This window comes from Anastrepha obliqua, chromosome 4 (genome assembly GCF_027943255.1).
Source record: "Anastrepha obliqua isolate idAnaObli1 chromosome 4, idAnaObli1_1.0, whole genome shotgun sequence".
NCBI lineage: Eukaryota > Metazoa > Arthropoda > Insecta > Diptera > Tephritidae > Anastrepha > Anastrepha obliqua.
In genome coordinates this window covers 3,693,542-3,711,437 of record NC_072895.1, presented here as the reverse complement: position 1 = coordinate 3,711,437, position 17,896 = coordinate 3,693,542, and the positions used below count along the sequence as shown (strand labels likewise).

The following is a 17,896-nucleotide window of genomic DNA, read 5'->3' as shown; positions in this document are numbered from 1 at the left end:
ATCTCATAATTTATCAGGGGAGTATTAGTTAACAGAGCATTCGATTCATTTTCAATTTAACATCGACCTTTACTTTATTTCGACAAATATTCTTAATAGTAGGTCCTACATCTCATACCTCAAAGCGGCAGTCTAATGACTTACCCTGTCAGAAATCAAATAGATTAACGTAACCAACGCAAGAGAAATGTCTTGTCGACACCCTTGTCCCGAGAGGAGTGCACAAGGAAAAAACAAAAAACAAAAAAACAAAATCATCCCATAGCACCCAGTTGCACATTTTATATTTATATCAATTAAAAGTGGTAATAATTAGAAAACACGGAAACCAAAGGAAAATAAATTAGTGTGTCGGGAAGAAAAATAATTATAAAATTGTAGAAAGATCGAAATAAAAAATAAATAATTGGCGCGTACACTTCTGTTAGGTGTTTGGCCGAGCTCCTCCTTCTATTTGTGGTGTTGTTGTTCCACAAATGGAGGGAGCTACAGTTTCAAGCCGACTCCGAACGGCAGATATTTTTATGAGGAGCTTTTCCATGACAGAAATACGCTCGAAGGTTTGCCATTGCCTGCCGAGGGGCGACCGCTATTAGAAAAATGTTTTTTTTTTATTAATTTTGCTTTCACCGAGATTCGAACCAACGACCTCTCTGTGAATTCCGAATGGTAATCACGCACCAACCCATTCGGCTACGGTGGCCACCGTCGAAATAGTTTCTGAAATATTGGAGCAACTATTAGGATAACGTTTTCCTCTGCTCAACGCAAGCAAACAGGAATTTTGACATCTAAGCCCAGGTCTGGGCGTCCAAGAACACTATCGGTCCGTGAAGAACGCAGTATAATGAATATGGCAAAAGTTAACTCCGGAATTATTTCTTAAAAAAAATGTTAAAAACGTTAACCAAACATTTAAAAAAGGTATTTGTGCGGAAAGTGCTAGAAAAAGTTTACATAAAACTGAATATTATGGTAGAGTCACTCGAAGAAAGCCGTTTATTTCACTTTTGAACAGAAGAAAGCGCATTGCATTTACTAATAATTATATAAATGGCAGCTACAGAATTATGTACAACTCGGAATTGAACGAACTTATCCAAGACGAGACAGCTGTGCATTTTGTAAAGGCGCAGCGTATGCGGTGGCTAGGTCACGTGCTCCGTATGACTGCTGAATCCGCTGTAAGGAAAGCCATGACTGGAAAGATAATTGGTGCGAAGGCGAAGGGAAGACCGAGGAACCGATGGATAGACGCAGTAGGAAGCGATCTCACAGCAATGGGAATTCGCAACTGCGAAGGAAAAGCAAGCGATAGAACACTTTGGAGCAGTTTTGTGAAGGAAGCTTTGACGCACCCCGCGTGTTAATGCTGTGAATGATGATGATGATATAAATAACTAGACATTTTTTCAGACGCTAGTAAATTTTGCTCTTGCGAAACAAAATCATGTTGGTACAGTCAAACACGACGGTGGGGGAATTATGGTGTGGGGATGCATGCATTGAATCGACAATGGATAAATGGGGATATTTCAACATTTTAAAAGCTAATTTGAAGCAGAGTGCCGCACAATCTTGGATTACCAAGAACATTTTGATTCCAACAAGATAATCACCAAATACCCACATCCGACAATGTTAAAGGGTAGGGGTAGTCAGAATTAAACATTTTTTTTTTTGCATTTTCTTAAAGTATAATATAATAACTTAAAAATATTGTGTGAAAATTGGAAGTGAATCTGACAAATACTTTTCGAGTTATTCAACAATTAACAAAAGGCGCTCGGGCGCTCCGAAGGGTTCGAGAGCTAGTAGCTGCAAGCAATCGACCAATGCTGCACGTATGAAAGTGGCAGATAAGCGCGCTAACGATAACACTGAGAAGGTAGAATGCTACGTAGGCAACAACAAATCGAAATTTTGGAAGCTGCCATGACGGCTGAAGAACTATGATATAATATTATATGGCCCAGGAATATGTGACACAGTGTAAGTAATCAAATAATTCGCATAACTCTACATAAATCGATAGCAAAACTTTAAATGCGTTTTTCTCAAAACTATGTTTTTTGAACTGGTGATCACTGTAACTTAAAAACCGCTTGGTAGATTTCAATAAAATTTATACTGCTTTTGAAAAACATAAAAAACTCGTGCCTGATCAAAGGATTTTTTTTTAACAATTAAATGTCGGTTTTTTGCTCGAAAATCTGAAAAATATTTCCTGAGGCCGCCATATTGTTAATTTTGAAAGCAAAAAAAAGCTTGGATTAGGCACAAGATTATCTATTAATATAATTTCTCTTGTCCGATGGATTTTAGATGATTGTTTTCTCTTTCAATCATTATTGTTTACCGCTTTTGTCTACTTTTTACCAAAAAAAATCGATTTTGGTTTATTTGAGAAAATGAATGTACATAATCTCAAGAATGTTGTGTCCAAATTTTAAGTCAATCGGTGCAAAACTCGACTCGGCTACCTGCTATAGAAAACTTTAAATCGATTTTTTGGAAAACGACGTTTTTCAAGTCGGTGGACACTTTTTCTCTGAATCTACTCGACCGATCTTCCTGAAATTTTGTACACACTTTCTCTACATAATTACCGAGGTAACCCTGGGAGGTTTTTTTCAATTTTTATTTATTTTACAATAAACAATATTATGCGATTTATCGTCTAAAAATCGCACTTCTACTTCAAATGTTAAAAAAAATTAAAAAAAAAATTGAAAAAAAATTTTTTTTTAATAAAAACTCGACAGGGTTACCTCGGACAATTGATTACCTAATGAAAACTCTTTGATTTTTTGATTTCAGATGATCCAATGCTGAGAAAAACTGTCCACGGCAAATTGCCTTTTTTTCAAGACGTCTGCGTAGATCTGCTGTCAACGGCTCAATTTTGTATATTTTCTTGTGAAAATTTTTGAAAATATTTTTGAAATATGAGTCCACAGTATACTAATTGGATAAATATTAAATTTACATGAATCATCTTTCCAAAAAAAAATTCATAAATAAGTGCATATTTTTAGTGAAATTAACCCTACCCCCCCTTAATTCCTTTGATTTTCATTCCAACGTTCGTGACTTGACCGGCCACTTTGTCTGGTTTTTGGGCTAGTGCCACACGAAGTGCCAGTCTAGTGAAAGTCATAGTTCGCAAACCAACGGAGCGATTTACAAAACGTGGTGTGAGCGTTCGAGGCTTGTTTGTGCGTCTATGAGGGTATGGAGTGTGGTGAAAAGTAGTTGGCAATAAAATTTGTTTAAGAAGCGAAAATTCCATTCTACAATGTAAAGATATGTATTTATACTTGCGGCGGCTGTCCTCGGGAATGTGGTCCGAGTGTCCGGGAATGTGATCACCGCAAGGGACTTCTGGCGAAACGGGCTCCTCGCAAACAACGATAACTTTTACAATTATACATTTTATTTTTTTTTTTTTTTTGAAATTTTGCTTAAGTCAAGTCGAAGCATGATGTATTAATAATATGTTTTTATTTTTGTAAAATACAGCAATTGACTAGCAATAAAAAATTATTGAAAATCATAATTTTTTCGGGCCTCTGACTACTCCTAACCCCTTAAGCTTTGGCTGTCATGCAACGCTCTAAAATAGCTCAAAACAGTCCTATAATTTTTTTGTGCTTTTAATCAGTTTAAAAATATTTGTAAGGTGTGCGCAGACTTTATGAGCGATGTGTTTATTGGCAGCGTAAATTGGTAAATTGCATTTGTTTGTAAAATAGTGAGTTACACCAGTTTTAAGAGGTAGGTATAATCAAAGCTCGCTAGCCCATTGCCCAATTTTTTTTCCTAATTTGCTTTTAAAGAATTGCATGACAATAAATGAGAGCAAACAATTCCATGATATAATAAATAATGTAAAAATGATGATAAAATCTTTACTTTTCAAAAAATAAAAGCTTAATATTCATTACGTCAATCTTTGTAAATACTGTACTCACATTGGAATGATTAGTTTTCGGAATAATGCCAATCAGCGGCTGGCACTCGGTGTCATTGTGTTCGTAAACCACTGTGCAAGCCTGATAAAGCATCTGATTTTGCAGTACTGCTCCTTTTTGGGAAAATATACGCGTTTGTGCATACTTTGTCGAATTGTTCTTTCAAATGTGGATTTAATTTTTTTAGAAACAAACTTACCGGCAAGAATATAGGCAGTAAATATTAAGAAAATTGCCGGTTCAATGATTGTCAAGCGCCTACACTTACTCGGCACAAGTGTAGGCGTATTAAAAATACTGTTATCCTCATTTGAAGGCGAAAATAAAATTTGTCTTTCTTCATTGTTCTGCTGCTGCATATTTGTGTTTTCAATTTATTTGTTGCTCAAAAACTTAATTATCACGAGCGAGCAATACTCGCATTTATTCGCACAATCGCTTTGATTCTACACAATTTCCAGTTTTGATTCAATTAAAATTCGTTTACGAGTGAAATAATTTATTTTCGCGTCGTATTGAGTGGTGCTGGCGTGCGCTGCGCAATCGAAATTCAACTGAATCACTTGTAGTGTTGACACCTAACATTAGAACTCAATGGGGTGCTTATCAATTAGTTATTGAAAGTGCACTGGACGTATATGAAAGACTCTCGGGGAATTTACCTTTGAATTCGAATAAGTAATTCAGTAGTTTCTTAATTGGGGTGCCACGAAGAGGCAGTCATTAGGTATTTGCACATTTTAACTACGAGTCAGGAAAGTTTGAATGAATCAGAAAGGTTATTATTGCAGTAAATTTCGCAGGCTTTGCTTTTATCTATAAACAAGGTGCAAAATGATTAGGAAATTTTAATTTAACTGAGTATTGTATCGAAGTGGATAATAATAATTTAAATATGGATTTTTTATGGACAAATTTTGGATTTCGCCTCTCAACTTGGTTAAGTCCGGACTGCTCTATTCTCTTTCAAGCTTTTATCGAAAATATAAGGGTGCTGTGACACAGTTAACTTAAATTCTATTTATACAAAAATACCAAAAAAACGCCGTACGGCAAAAGTAGAAAGTTGTCAGATTTTGCGCATACCGCTATGTGGCGCTTTCGACTCTAAAACACATACATATGAATTTAGTTGTCAGTCAAATTCGTTGCCGCAACGGACACAACAGACCCATTGTGATGTGACGGGTCTATTACGCTTTAGGAGAACTCAATTTCATAGTGAAAATAATTCAGAAGGTGACAAATATCAGACCGTTAAACGGCTCTCAGCAATTTTGAAGGAATCAGTTGATTGGCTGATGTAACCGTTGTCATGAGAATGGTTTGGTCACGAAAAAACTGAGATTGTGTTGGTGATATGCGAAAATAATCAACACTACCTTCGTTAATGTTACTTGCCATCTGAACAGCGGCTCATTGGATGAGTGTGCGAATACATGTAAAATGATCGTGCAGAATCTCTCGGGATGTGGCAGCTGAAGATCCGCTCACAATTTTTTTTCACCATAGCTAAATAGCAAACTTACTAATCTATCATCTTTTCCCGGTGACCTGGCAGTAGAAGTTACTTTTACAATTTTTTTTTTCACCATAGCGAAATAGGAAACCTGGTAATCTATCATCTTGCCCGATGACCTGGCAGTAGAAGTTACTTTTACAATTTTGTTTTTCACCATAGCAGATGGCCGAACCTGGTAATCTATTATCATTGATTCAATTTGACAACAACCAAAACAAGACTAACAATGTGCACTTCATACACTACACTTCGTTATGCACAAGTTCCTGCTATCACGACTCTAACCGTCAATATATTCCGAAGGTTTTCATGCTCAAAATTTCTTCATTAAGGCATTTTTGTATGGAAAATTGCATAATAATGACAGTATTTTATGGCACTCAGCCCTAATTACATTGTATGCAGTTTTTCGTTTTGTCAAGGTTCATTATATCGCAAGTTCACTGTATATACAACTGCATATAAGAAGAGAAAATATTTGGCGTCAATGAATCATTGAGTCATTTCGCTTATCTGCGTTGTTTGTTCTCAGCAATCGAGGATTAGGAGATAAACAAAATTGTGCATTTCTCATTCATTTCATTGTTTACAAGCCGGCGTTGGTATCTCATTAATTACCATTAGCATATTAGGTACTTTTATTTATTTGTGCAGATAGGCAATGCTTTTATTTATTTTGTTATTTGTTGTACTTCTGCTTTCGACTTAATTTTCTATTTTTTGTTTCCGATTTCTGTATTCCCTATTCCATTATTGGTCAAAACTATAGCACTGCCCTAGTGTGGGTTCTGTGATTGCAGATTTTCTCAAAACAATGAAATCAGAATTAAAAATTGTTTACATTTCATTTTTGTCTATATATTCACTGACCTATTTTTTCAAAAGTTTAATACAAAGTAGTTCATAGTTGCAAAAAATTCAATGGACAAAACTAAAACACCCCTTACATTGGTGTGAATAAATATGTTTCTATTTATATACATATTTTGTACGAAAAAAATTGGCCCCAAGTATGTTGTTCTATTAAAAATAAATATGTAACTTCATCTTTTTGCAATATTCACAATTTTCTGTGCCCATAAGAAATAACAAGTAAACTCGTTTTCGGCAAGTGCTCATCAGAGCATTCGAAATGTTAAGTATTTGCCTAAAATCAGGGAATTTCGGTTAAGTAAATATTTGTATGCTCAATTAGCAATTGTCTAATACTTTAATTTGCAATTAAATGCGTGAAACAACAGTTATGAGAGTGAACAAAACAAAGAGTCAATCATTTTTTGCTTTCCTATCTCGACTTTAGCTCTTATTCCTTGTGTAGTCTTAAGTTATGCTGCTCTGAATTCATTAAAGGGGCACAAGGATCTTTCAGGTCGCAGTGCTAAATATTATATATTAAAAATAATAAGCTGCTGTTTTGAAAGTAAACATTTGAGTGCTGAAAATTAAACCTAGCTTTAGCTGTTATTTTGTTATTGGTGGCCACCGTAGTCAAATGGATTGGTGCGTGACTACCATTCGGAATTCACAGAAAGAACATAGGTTCGAATCTCGGTGAAACATCAAATTACGATAAATATTTTTCTAATAGCGGTCGCCCCTCGGCAGGCAATGGCAAACCTTCGAGCGTATTTCTGCCATGGAAAAGCTCCTCATAAAAATATCTGCCGTTCGGAATCGACTTGAAACTGTAGATCCCTCCATTTGTGGAACAATATCAAGACGCACACCACAAATAGGAGGAGGAGCTCGGCCAAACACCCAAAAAGGGGTGTATGCGCCAATTATATATAAATATATTTATCTGTTATTCCAAATGAAATGAATTGACTTTGGCTAAACTTAAAATATAACATAAACATTTTTATTTTATCGTTATATTCAAAAATGCCATTCAATTATCTACCTGATTTTAATAAAAAAAAGTTCTTTTCAACCTATTTCTATTTCTTATTATGCTTTTAAGATTTGAAGCTCCCGAGAATTTCTGTGAGTTTTCCGCCAAATTTGACTAAAATTGTATCACAACACGTTTTTGACAATGTGGTTCACTCATTTTCACGATGCCACCAGAAAAGTTACTTTCGAAAAACACAAACCACAGCACTATTGACTTCACTCTACGACTGGAACTAAAGAAAGGTACCCGCTTTCCAAACATCGAACGCATTTGCGAACGATGCAGTGTTGTCAGTTCCCGAAATGTAATTCAACGCTTGAAACTTTATCGAATTGCCCGAAATTGCGTCTTTTGATTTTTTAAATAAGCAATAAACAATTAAAGTTACTTACAATAGCCTCTTCATTTTTTGACTTAACGCCCAGGAGTGGCTCACAGACTTGTTCATCGTAATCGTAAACGGCGACGCAGGTTTGGAAAAGTAGTTGATTTTGCAAAACGGCACCTTTTTTAGAAAATGAAGAAAGGAATATTTTATGTGAGGCATTTAAAAGATATTTGTATGTATGAGTAAAATGCCTCACTAGCAATTGTTGTAGCAACATATATCAGAAACACTGCGGGTTCCACAATAGTCCTTTTTTGTGATATCGCTGAAACTGTTTTGTTACTTAAATCTTCCGAATCAGTTTCCTGCATTGCATTGTTGGAAGGGAACGGTGCGGGACCTTCGGCTGGTTTTTCGGCAATAACATTTTCGACGGCTTGTGAAGTGTGTTGTATGGACGACTTGTCCTGAGCAGGTGGTGTTTTCATTTCAAAAGAAACCATTTCTATTTTTATTCTTTTTTTATTATTTAAATTAAGTTATTAGTTTTTTTATCAATTTAATTAAAAATATTCAATATAATTTTTTTATGATTTTTTGCACATAAAAACTTTCGATTCCTTAGACACAATCCGTTCCGGTTCACATCCTAAGTGATACTATATCATTTTGAACGTCTTTTTGAGTTAAATATAAGTAGTAAACAATTAAGTTCTGCTCTGCTCAAACATAAGAGGAGATAACGATGCCTCAGTCAATAGGCAGCACGATTTCAGCCGCTGCTAGCATACGGAATAGTCAATGTGTTGAGTCACTATCGGCAGGTACTTTTTGGGCGTCTCATTCACTGTAAGATTGAACTAATTTCATGTACAAACTATAGCTATGGCTATTTATGTATGGGACATAAGTGTTGGTGTTTATCAAAAATAGCAAATGCCTTTCAAGCATAAGCATTTGAAAAACCCAACTTATCTACAAAAGAAAAAATCACAGGATAATGAAAAACACATTAAATAAATGCTGAACGAAATTGTTTGTGTATATAAAAGTATTTTCTTCATTTCGATTCCAGTTATCGATTTTTTTTTCATAATAAAAACTGTGCATCTCTTAAGTGTTCTTTTATTAAATTGTCGTTCAATCAAACTAAATTATGGGTAAAAATATAAATCTTGGTCGCTTTACATTCTGTGTATTCCAGTGGCCCTCCTGTTCAGATACCTGAGCCATTGCTCTGTTTGAACTGGTACAATCTAAACAGGCACTGGATGTACTGGATCCCATAAAAGATCCAATCCACTATGAGGATTTGTGGTGTACCATGTTACCCAGCTCGTCCACTCCAGCGTCTTGTAAACGGACACTCCAGTGGTATTTCAGAGTTGGCAGAACGCCATACATGAAACATTTGTTCTTTTTTCCGATATGCTCTTATATCTTGAGTGCGGTAAAATTATAGAACAGGTGAATTGACTGAGATAACAACCGTCCTCTCTATCTAAATTAAGAAGTCGATGTTGTAAATCTTCTGATGGTAACAAATTATTTGGTCTACTTTTTACTTCTTTGGCTATCTAATAATATTCCCTTTCTATGCACTTTAGGGGTAATTCTGGACTCCAAACTTAGCTGGAAGTAAACGTCGAAGAACGGGTAAGGAAAGCAGAAATTGCTTTGTATGCCTGCAAATGTATGCTTGGAAAGAGATGGGGTTTTCAACCTAAGCATACATTATGGCTGTATAAGGCGGTTATACGACCCATTTTATCATATGGTTCGGTAGTTTGGTGGAAAGCTCTAGGGAGAGAGGACAATATCAAATTACTCGGTAGAATACAAAGATCAGCCTGTGCAATAACGGTCGGTGCTATCAGATCATGTCCGAGAGAGGCTCTCAATGCACTGACACACGTTACTCCAATAGACCTACATATAAAGGAGACGACACCCATGAGTGCATTTAGGTTAAATGAAGCGGGTCGCTGGAAAGGAAAAACTGATGGTCACGCTAGTCTATTATTGCGACAAACTCAGTTAACCTCGGTGAGGACTGACTACATCGTCCCGATGGTAACGTTCAATAGGAATTTTGCCACACTCTTTCCATCTAAAAAAGAATGGAATAAGGGATTGCTCAAAGTATATTCTTCAAATTTAATTTTATTTTAATTTATTTTATTTTACTGTAGAGTATATAATTTTGTATGTTGTCAATATCGCTGCAGCGGCACATCCGTTCACGCAAAAGTCAAAGAAAAAAAAAGAGGGAAAATGAGGGTGCGCAAAATATGGGAAAAAGCAAATGTCAAATTAACGGGGTTGCCATATTAGCATTTTATTGACCAGCTTTGCATTCAGTCGTAACATTCCGCCCACCTCGTCCAGGTCCTGCGACGAAATAAGGGACCAGCCGCCCACCGTAAAGACATCAGGTGTCCTCCATAGGCAGCAGTACTAACTTTCATATGGCTCGCTTGATAATGGAAGTTGGCGTACGAATGGTTGCCACTCTGACAACGTCGTCAGTTTCTGGATGCACGTCTATTATACGACCCAACGTCCACTGAGTGGGAGTAAACTTGGTTCGGGAGTAGCGACTAACGGACCGCCCACCAAAAAATGGCCAGGGGTCAACGCAGCTAAGTCCGTTGCGTCTTCTGTTAGTGCCGAGATCGGCCTCGAGTTAAGCACTGCTTCCACTTGCTTTAAAAGAGTATAAAATTCTTCAAAGGTTAGCTTCGCGCTGCCAATTATGCGCTTTAAATGATGTTTCATGCTTTTTATACCCGCCTCCCAGATGCCTCCGAAATTTGGAGATCCAGGTGGTATGAAATGCCATGTTACTCCCCAAGTTGGCACGTACCGTGCTGCCGCCTCAAGCTGTTGTCGAAAGCTGGCCAGATCTGCTTTTAGTTCCGCATCGGCTCCTACGAACGTTGTAGCACAGTCGCTGTATATGTCCGAACTGTATCCACGGTGTGCAAAGAATCTTCGAAGGGCTGCTAGAAACGCTGCAGTGCTCAAGTCGCTAACCAGCTCCAGATGAATTGCTCGGGTGCTGAAGCATACGAATAGGGCAACATAGCCCTTGTAACTGTGATGGCCTCTGCCTTTCGCGCTGCGAATTTGGTACGGTCCACCGTAATCGAGACCACAATGGCTAAAAGGTTTTGCTGCGTTGCAGCGATGCGTGGGAAGACTTCCCATGATTTGGGTCGAGGGAACACCTCGGTGACGAAAACATTTTATACAACGATGAATGAATCGTCTGATTGACGAACGAGCGTCAATAATCCAGTATATTCTTCTTATAAAGTTGAGAGTCGATTAAACGCCGCCATGCAACGTATAGTCATGCGCTTGACTGATCAGTAACGTGCACAGAGGATCCTGTTTCGGTAACAAGCATGGAAACTGTTCATAGAAAGGCATGTTTGCGTTCTTCAACCGACCGTTTAAACGCAAAATGCCATCGTCATCCAAAACTGGGTTCAATTTGAGGAGCTTGCTCTTCTGGCAAATCGGTTTGCTAGAACGAAGACAGGAGATCTCATTAGCGAAATGAATCTGCTGAACATACCTTATCCAGAATTGCAAGGCCGTGGTTCTTTCAGTCACAGTGCACCATAGAGTTGTTTCATGGGGTCGCTTCATCAGTGCGGCAAGAAAACGCTGACACCAAGATGTGACTGCCAATAGCTTGTTGAGATTCGAGTATTTTTGAGGCAATGTCGTGAGCATGGTTGATTTGGACTCTTCCGGAATCGTCACTAGGGAGAGAACTAATTCTTCGTCTGGATCTGTCGAACCGTTGTGTTGTTGTATTGCTTGTGTTCTCTCTAAACAACTTCGATACCACAGTCTATACAGATGGCATGGTATTCTCATAGACTTGGAATTGAAAAATCTGTGCGTCTCCCTAATACCAGCAGCGTCTTCCAAGCGGAAGTACTCACCAGTTTCGGTATTACCACATCCGTGATCATATCATTGAATGTATGCTTCTCACTGTCATCTATTTGCAAAATTGAGTTCAGGTCAGGTGGATGCAAAAGTTGTCAAATTTAAAAGTTTGGCACTTATCGGAACTAAAGTTATACACAATTAAGGCGGAAAAAATCTAAGTTAACTGAAATTAATGCAAACAAATAAAATTAAATTTAAAATTAATTTGGAAAACGAGTTGCAGAACGGTCGATATTATTCCACAGACTAAGCTCGGTTCCATTCCAAGGAAGGAGTCACTTCCCACTTAATGGCTGTTAATTGTACTCGTAGTACCGGACGCGCGGCTTTCGCATTTACTTACTTACTTATGTGACACTACAATCGTGTATCGGTTTTGGCCGAATCCATGTCGTAAATTCGCCTTGCTGGAGCATCTTCTTTCATACGGGTGACATGGCCAAGCCAGCGTAGCCGGTGTATTTTTATACGCTTAATTATGTCCATGTCCCTACATAGCTCATACAACTCGCTGTTCCACCGCACACGGTACTCCTCACTAACGCGGAGGGCGCCAAAGAAGGCTCCCAAAACTTTCACCCGCTATTGACATCGTCCATATATATATCTGCGCCATATATCAGAGCGGAAAGGATGAGCGTTTTATAGAGTGCCAGTTTAGTCCTTCGAGAGAGAGAGCTCTACTTTTCTGTTGGCTATTGAGCCCAAAGTAACACCTATTGACAAGAGTTATTATCCGTTTGATCTTCAGGCTGACGTCATTTCTGTTATTAATACTGGTCCCAAGGTAGACAAAGTCCTTCACAACTTTTGTTGGTTGTGAATGAATGGTTGGTTGTGTGTTGACAGCTGGTACTTTGTTGTACCCTTATTCACCGCACGACCCACATTGTTCGCCTCTCTCTTTGAATTGGAGTATGCCGAGCATACAGCGCGGTTGGTTTCGCCGATAATGTCGACGTCGTCGGCATATGCTAGTAGCATGGTACTGTTATGAAAGATAGTACCAGTGCGGTTCAGCTCGGCAGCGCGAAAAATTTTTCCCATCAAGAGGTTGAAAAATTCAGTCACAAGATAGAGAATCACCTTGTCTGATTCCTCGCTTGGTATCGAACGGCTCTGAGAGGTTACTTCTAGTTCTGACGGCGCTTGTGGTAGCGCGCAATCTTACACAGCCGTATTAGTTTTGCGGGGATACCAAACTCAACCATAGCGGCTTAGAGGTAATTTCTGTCCGTGCTATCAAAGGCGGACTCAAAATCGGCGAAGAGGTGGTGCGTGTCGAGTATTTTTCGTAGATTTTCTCCAGGATTTGGCGTATTGTCAAGATTTGGGCTATGGCGAACTTACCAGGTATGAAGCCGCACTGATAGGGTTCAATCAGTTTGTTGACGATGGACTTCATTCTTTCACACAATACGCTCGACAGGACCTTATATGCGATGTAAAGCAGGCTTATCCCGTGGCAATTTGAGCAGATTTGCTTGCGCATTTACATGTTTCTAATTTAATTCCTTCAGAATGTACTCTCCTTAGACTCTTCAGTCAAAGGGTCAAAACGTGTTGCAAATATGTAATAAATAGTTTATAAAGACTGTCTAAGCTTCTGCCTCATTATTTTTGCATATCCTTCACTATCAGTTGCACTTAAAGAGATAAAATAAGTACATTCATCAGGCGACCCAACATTCACCAAACGCATCATTACTGGAGACGATACGTGGGCTTATGGGTACGACAAGCAATCTAGGTTTCAGGCGAGTGAGTGGAGAGCTCCGAATTAACCAAGAACAAAAAAGTTACGTCGTTTTCAGTCACAAAAAAAGCTTTAATGGATTTTTGCCAGAAGCTCAGCCACTTAATAAGGCTGCGTAGAGCGTTATGAGACCAAGAACGAAACGAATACCATCGAACAATCAACGAATTCACCTCATGAGGCTCCCTGTGATTTTGATCGAGTCAAAAAACCATCACGGGGAACGCGTTTCAACAGGCGAATGGCAGTAATGGACAAATAGAAGATTTCTATACCGAAAAAGATTTACAGAAATGCTTCGAGAGCTGGATCAAACGCTGGCATAAGTGCGTTGCGGTTGATGGGAAGTAGTCTGGGGCTATAATATCACTTTTGAAAAATAAACTCATCTTTGAATTTTCTGAACATATTCGAGGAACTTTTTGATTAAGATGGTATTTTGACAATGCCATATTTGTTGTAATTCAGAAGTAGAGTCCAAAACGCAGTGAAACGTAAAAATAATTGTGAGTTGAAAAGACATTACGATGCGTTTGCATTCCTGTGCCATGGGAATGGGATTCAGATAATAATACGATTGACGTTTCACGTAATTTCGTTGCCGATACGAACACGGATGTAACGATTCGAGCCAAGGCCTGACGTAAACTTTGAATCTAGTGCCATTTGGTGGGCACAAACATTGTATTAAAATTTGTGAAAGTTCGACATGGGTGCAAAATTGTTTAATTATTTTTCGGTAACAAAAACTGAACAAATTGAATAATAGCACAACAAATTTATCGTAATTTTAATGTAAATACGTACAATGTCAAAAATTTCACACCCTTATTCAGCAGTTCGATAAATAATAGAAAAAATCGAATTCTTAGGTGACTCACATCAGACCATATAAAACTCGGCGGTGGTTTCACTAATTTTCCTGCACATACCTACGCACTTAAGTAGTAATTAATGAAACGTATCATAGATAATAGCCGAGGACATACATACACATTTGCTTAAGTGCTATAAATATAATATTTATGTATGTATGTATTTATTTGAGTAATCTGTCGAAAGTTAGAAGCCATTTTTACTGTGTGATTTTTGCTTGATTATCTCGCTTGATATAAGAAATTATGTCTTAGTTGGGTCGGACGTAAATTTTATATGTTTTATTGAATCGTAAATATTACTTTTTTTTATATCACCCCTTACACCAAAGTAGAATAAATATTCCTCATTCTTGTTCTGTTTATTGGCTCAGTAGCCGCCTAAGCGATTTCGGCCGAGTTCAACAAAGCGCGCCAGTCGTTTCTTTCACGCGCTAACCGACGCCAATTAAAAGTGTCAAGTTGTCAAGTGAAGCCAAGTCTTTCTCCACTTGGTCCTTCCAACGCAGTGAAGACTTTTCGCTTCCTCTTCGTTCACTCTTGGCCATTGTATCGAATACTTTCGAAGCCAGGGTCCTTATTAGCTACTAAAATATATGAAATATTTTTATATTTATTTATTTAATTAATAGTGTAAAAAATACAGTATTTATTACAGACTACGAAAACTGATTAATGGTAAATAAATTAATCAAAATAATATTGAACTTATAATTAACTACATAGTTTCAATTGTAGTGAGTGAAAGAAAATGATAACGTTTCTTATAATTTACAGAGGGAGACTATTAGATAATTCTAAGAATTTAGTTCAACAATTCATTTAGTACTAATTTGAAGTGGTTCTTTGTGGAAGAAAAATCCAGGCCAGTATGATTTGAAAGCGAATTAAATTCTCCCAGAGTTCTAGAAATCGGAACATTGGATGCATAATTAGTTCTATTATTCCTAACCAGAAAAATTCATGATTCCGTAAACTTCGCTGAGGAATATTGAAATTATTTTCTCGAGTACCACTGGGGAGTCAATGACCCAATTTATCAAATCGAAAAGGAAAGTAATAGTCCTTCTAATATCTAGTGATTTTAGATTTATGAGCAAGCACCGACTTTTATAGGATGGAATTGGATCACTGAAATTTAAAGAACGCAAAGAATAACTCACAAAAGCTTTCTGGACACATTCAAGCCTACTAATATGAACGCACCAGAGACGTATATAACAACTTTATAGTATATGGATCAACAAAGTACGAACTAAAACGTCGAATAAACGCAAGTACGGAATAAGACTTTGAAATGGTGTAGTTTAAATGTTTTTGAAAAAGAATTTATAATCAAATGTCATACCAAGATCAATAATTTCACTTCGATTGGATAAACTAGAACCACAAATGTGGTATCAAGTGGGTATAAGAGAACAAGATTTAGAATAGGAGACATGAAAATACTTGCTTATATTTAAATCTAACTTATTTCTTTTATACCAAGCTAAAATGTTATCTAAATCAGATTGAAGGTTTAAAGAGTCCACTGTACTTGCAATGCCGGAGTATATTTTTACATCATCGGCATACAAGAGAAAATTTGCGTTATTAAAATAACTAGAAATGTCATTAACAAAAAGTATAAAAAGTAAGGGACCCAGTATACTTCCCTGGGGTACACCAGAGGACGCAATAAAAAAAAATAAATGATGCTCTCATGCATTCGTTAAACAAAATAATGCGTGAGACTAATTTTACATGCGTAGCGCTTCTTGCTTTGCCTAAACTTACTAGGTTGTTTAATAAGTTTCACGGTTCGATAAGAAAAACATGACTTTATGGTTTGCAATATACTTTATTATTCAGTATAGTCTCCCTGATCATCAATATAATATCTCCCGACGAGAGTCCAATTTATGAAACCCATCGCTGAAATAATTTAATGAAAAATGCTTTCCACGTATGCACTTTTTTAGGTCTGGAATCTGGTGGAAGTCGCTAGGGGAGCATCATTCCAACAATTCGAACTTTAATTCGTGGATTTTAGGCATTGTCAAAATGCTCTTGTGACACGATGCCTTGTCCTGATGAAAAAGATTTTTTTTCTTTTACACTGGGTCTTTTTCAAGAGTTTTTTCCTTCAACTGATTTAAAAGGTTACAATAATATTAAGAATTTATTGTCGTACCAGTTTTGGAGCCGAAGAACCAATTTAACACCAGTATTTAGTCCCTTGTTTTGATTTAGGATCATGGTGATAGACCCAAGTCTCATCCGTAGTGATGAATCGATGCACAAAATCCTCTTTATTCTTTCAATTTTGCTGAAGCGTCAAAGTTGGTTTTTAGTAACCTACCAAAAAAAGGCCAAAGAATTAGTTTCATTCTATTTCAGAACAAATGGATTGAAGCAATATTGTCTCCATCTCTACCAAATGTTTTAATATCCGAATTCGTTTAAGGGGGGACTCTACTGTAAAACTTAAAAAAAATCGATTTTTTACTTTTTGTTGAAACATACTCAGAAACAACTCCAGAATGTTCCATGAAAATCTTAAAAAGAAATCTTGAATAGTTTTCAAGTTATAAAAATTTTAGCAAAGCAGGTATAAACTGAGCGCTCGAGCGGTTTACGGTCATATGCGTGTTTTTCTCGAAACCACGTTTTCAAAATTGCCCACATCACAGCTCCGTGAAAAATTAACATATCAAGCTCAAACTTTGATAGTATATTTTTAACAATATTTACTAGTTTTTAAAGCTATGGTGGGAAAAAATTTATTATTTATAACCCCTTTTTTAATAACAAAATGACAACAAAAAAATGTCGATTTTTTAAAAAACTTCAAAAATTTTACAAAAAAATTTTTTTTTTGCAAGTAATAGGCTTAACAACTAAAAATAATGATATATAATAAAAAAAATTTGGTTTTTTTCATTTCAGATTTTTTTTAAATGCGCGACAGTGTGGGCAGATTTCAAAAGGCGTTTCGGGGGAGCGGCTGTACAGCTGCCATTTTGAAATGAAAATAAATTAAAAAAATTTTTTTGTACACTCAAGACCTGTGTTTATGTAACCCTAAACTTTTTTTTACTAAATAAATTAATACAAGTATGAAAACAAAATCCATAAAAATTTGATTTTTACAGTAGAATCCCCCCTTAATCAAAACTATCCACACATACTCGTACACTTACATACACTTAGAAGGTTATGGTGACGTTTTTTATCACTTCTTGCGGGGTGATAATGTCGTCGATGTTTAGCTGATTAATTTTTGGAAAACAAAATTCAATCGCATGGATTGATAGCGCTCGCCATATACCGTAACGGCAGCTCCTTCCCCATTTCGGAAGAATTAAGGACCGATGATGCCGTCAGCGTATAAATCAGAGAATGTTCAATTTTTTGTTTTATTTATTCTTTTTTTAATGTAATCGAAAATAATTTGGTGTAATAAATTTTACGTATTCGCTTATTATTTCAAAAATAACAAAATAGTAAAAAAATAAGCGGTCGCAGAAATAAACACATCGCGTATTTTTCCTCGCTAAATGTATGACTTGACATCAACTCTCGGCGGCATTTTT

The 17,896-nt window shown here is 36.8% G+C and overlaps 1 protein-coding gene across 1 annotated transcript in view; it reads right to left on the bottom strand.

The window, feature by feature from the left end:
- Nucleotides 1-17,896, bottom strand: part of LOC129246373 (uncharacterized) — a 32,687-nt gene that overhangs the window by 7,248 nt on the left and 7,543 nt on the right. Inside the window, exons 10-11 of the mRNA XM_054885139.1 lie at nucleotides 7,978-8,257; nucleotides 7,786-7,898 (exon numbers count right to left, since the gene is read on the bottom strand). Of these exons, the coding sequence (XP_054741114.1) occupies nucleotides 7,786-7,898; nucleotides 7,978-8,257 (393 nt within the window). The remainder of the gene's footprint in view (nucleotides 1-7,785; nucleotides 7,899-7,977; nucleotides 8,258-17,896) is intronic.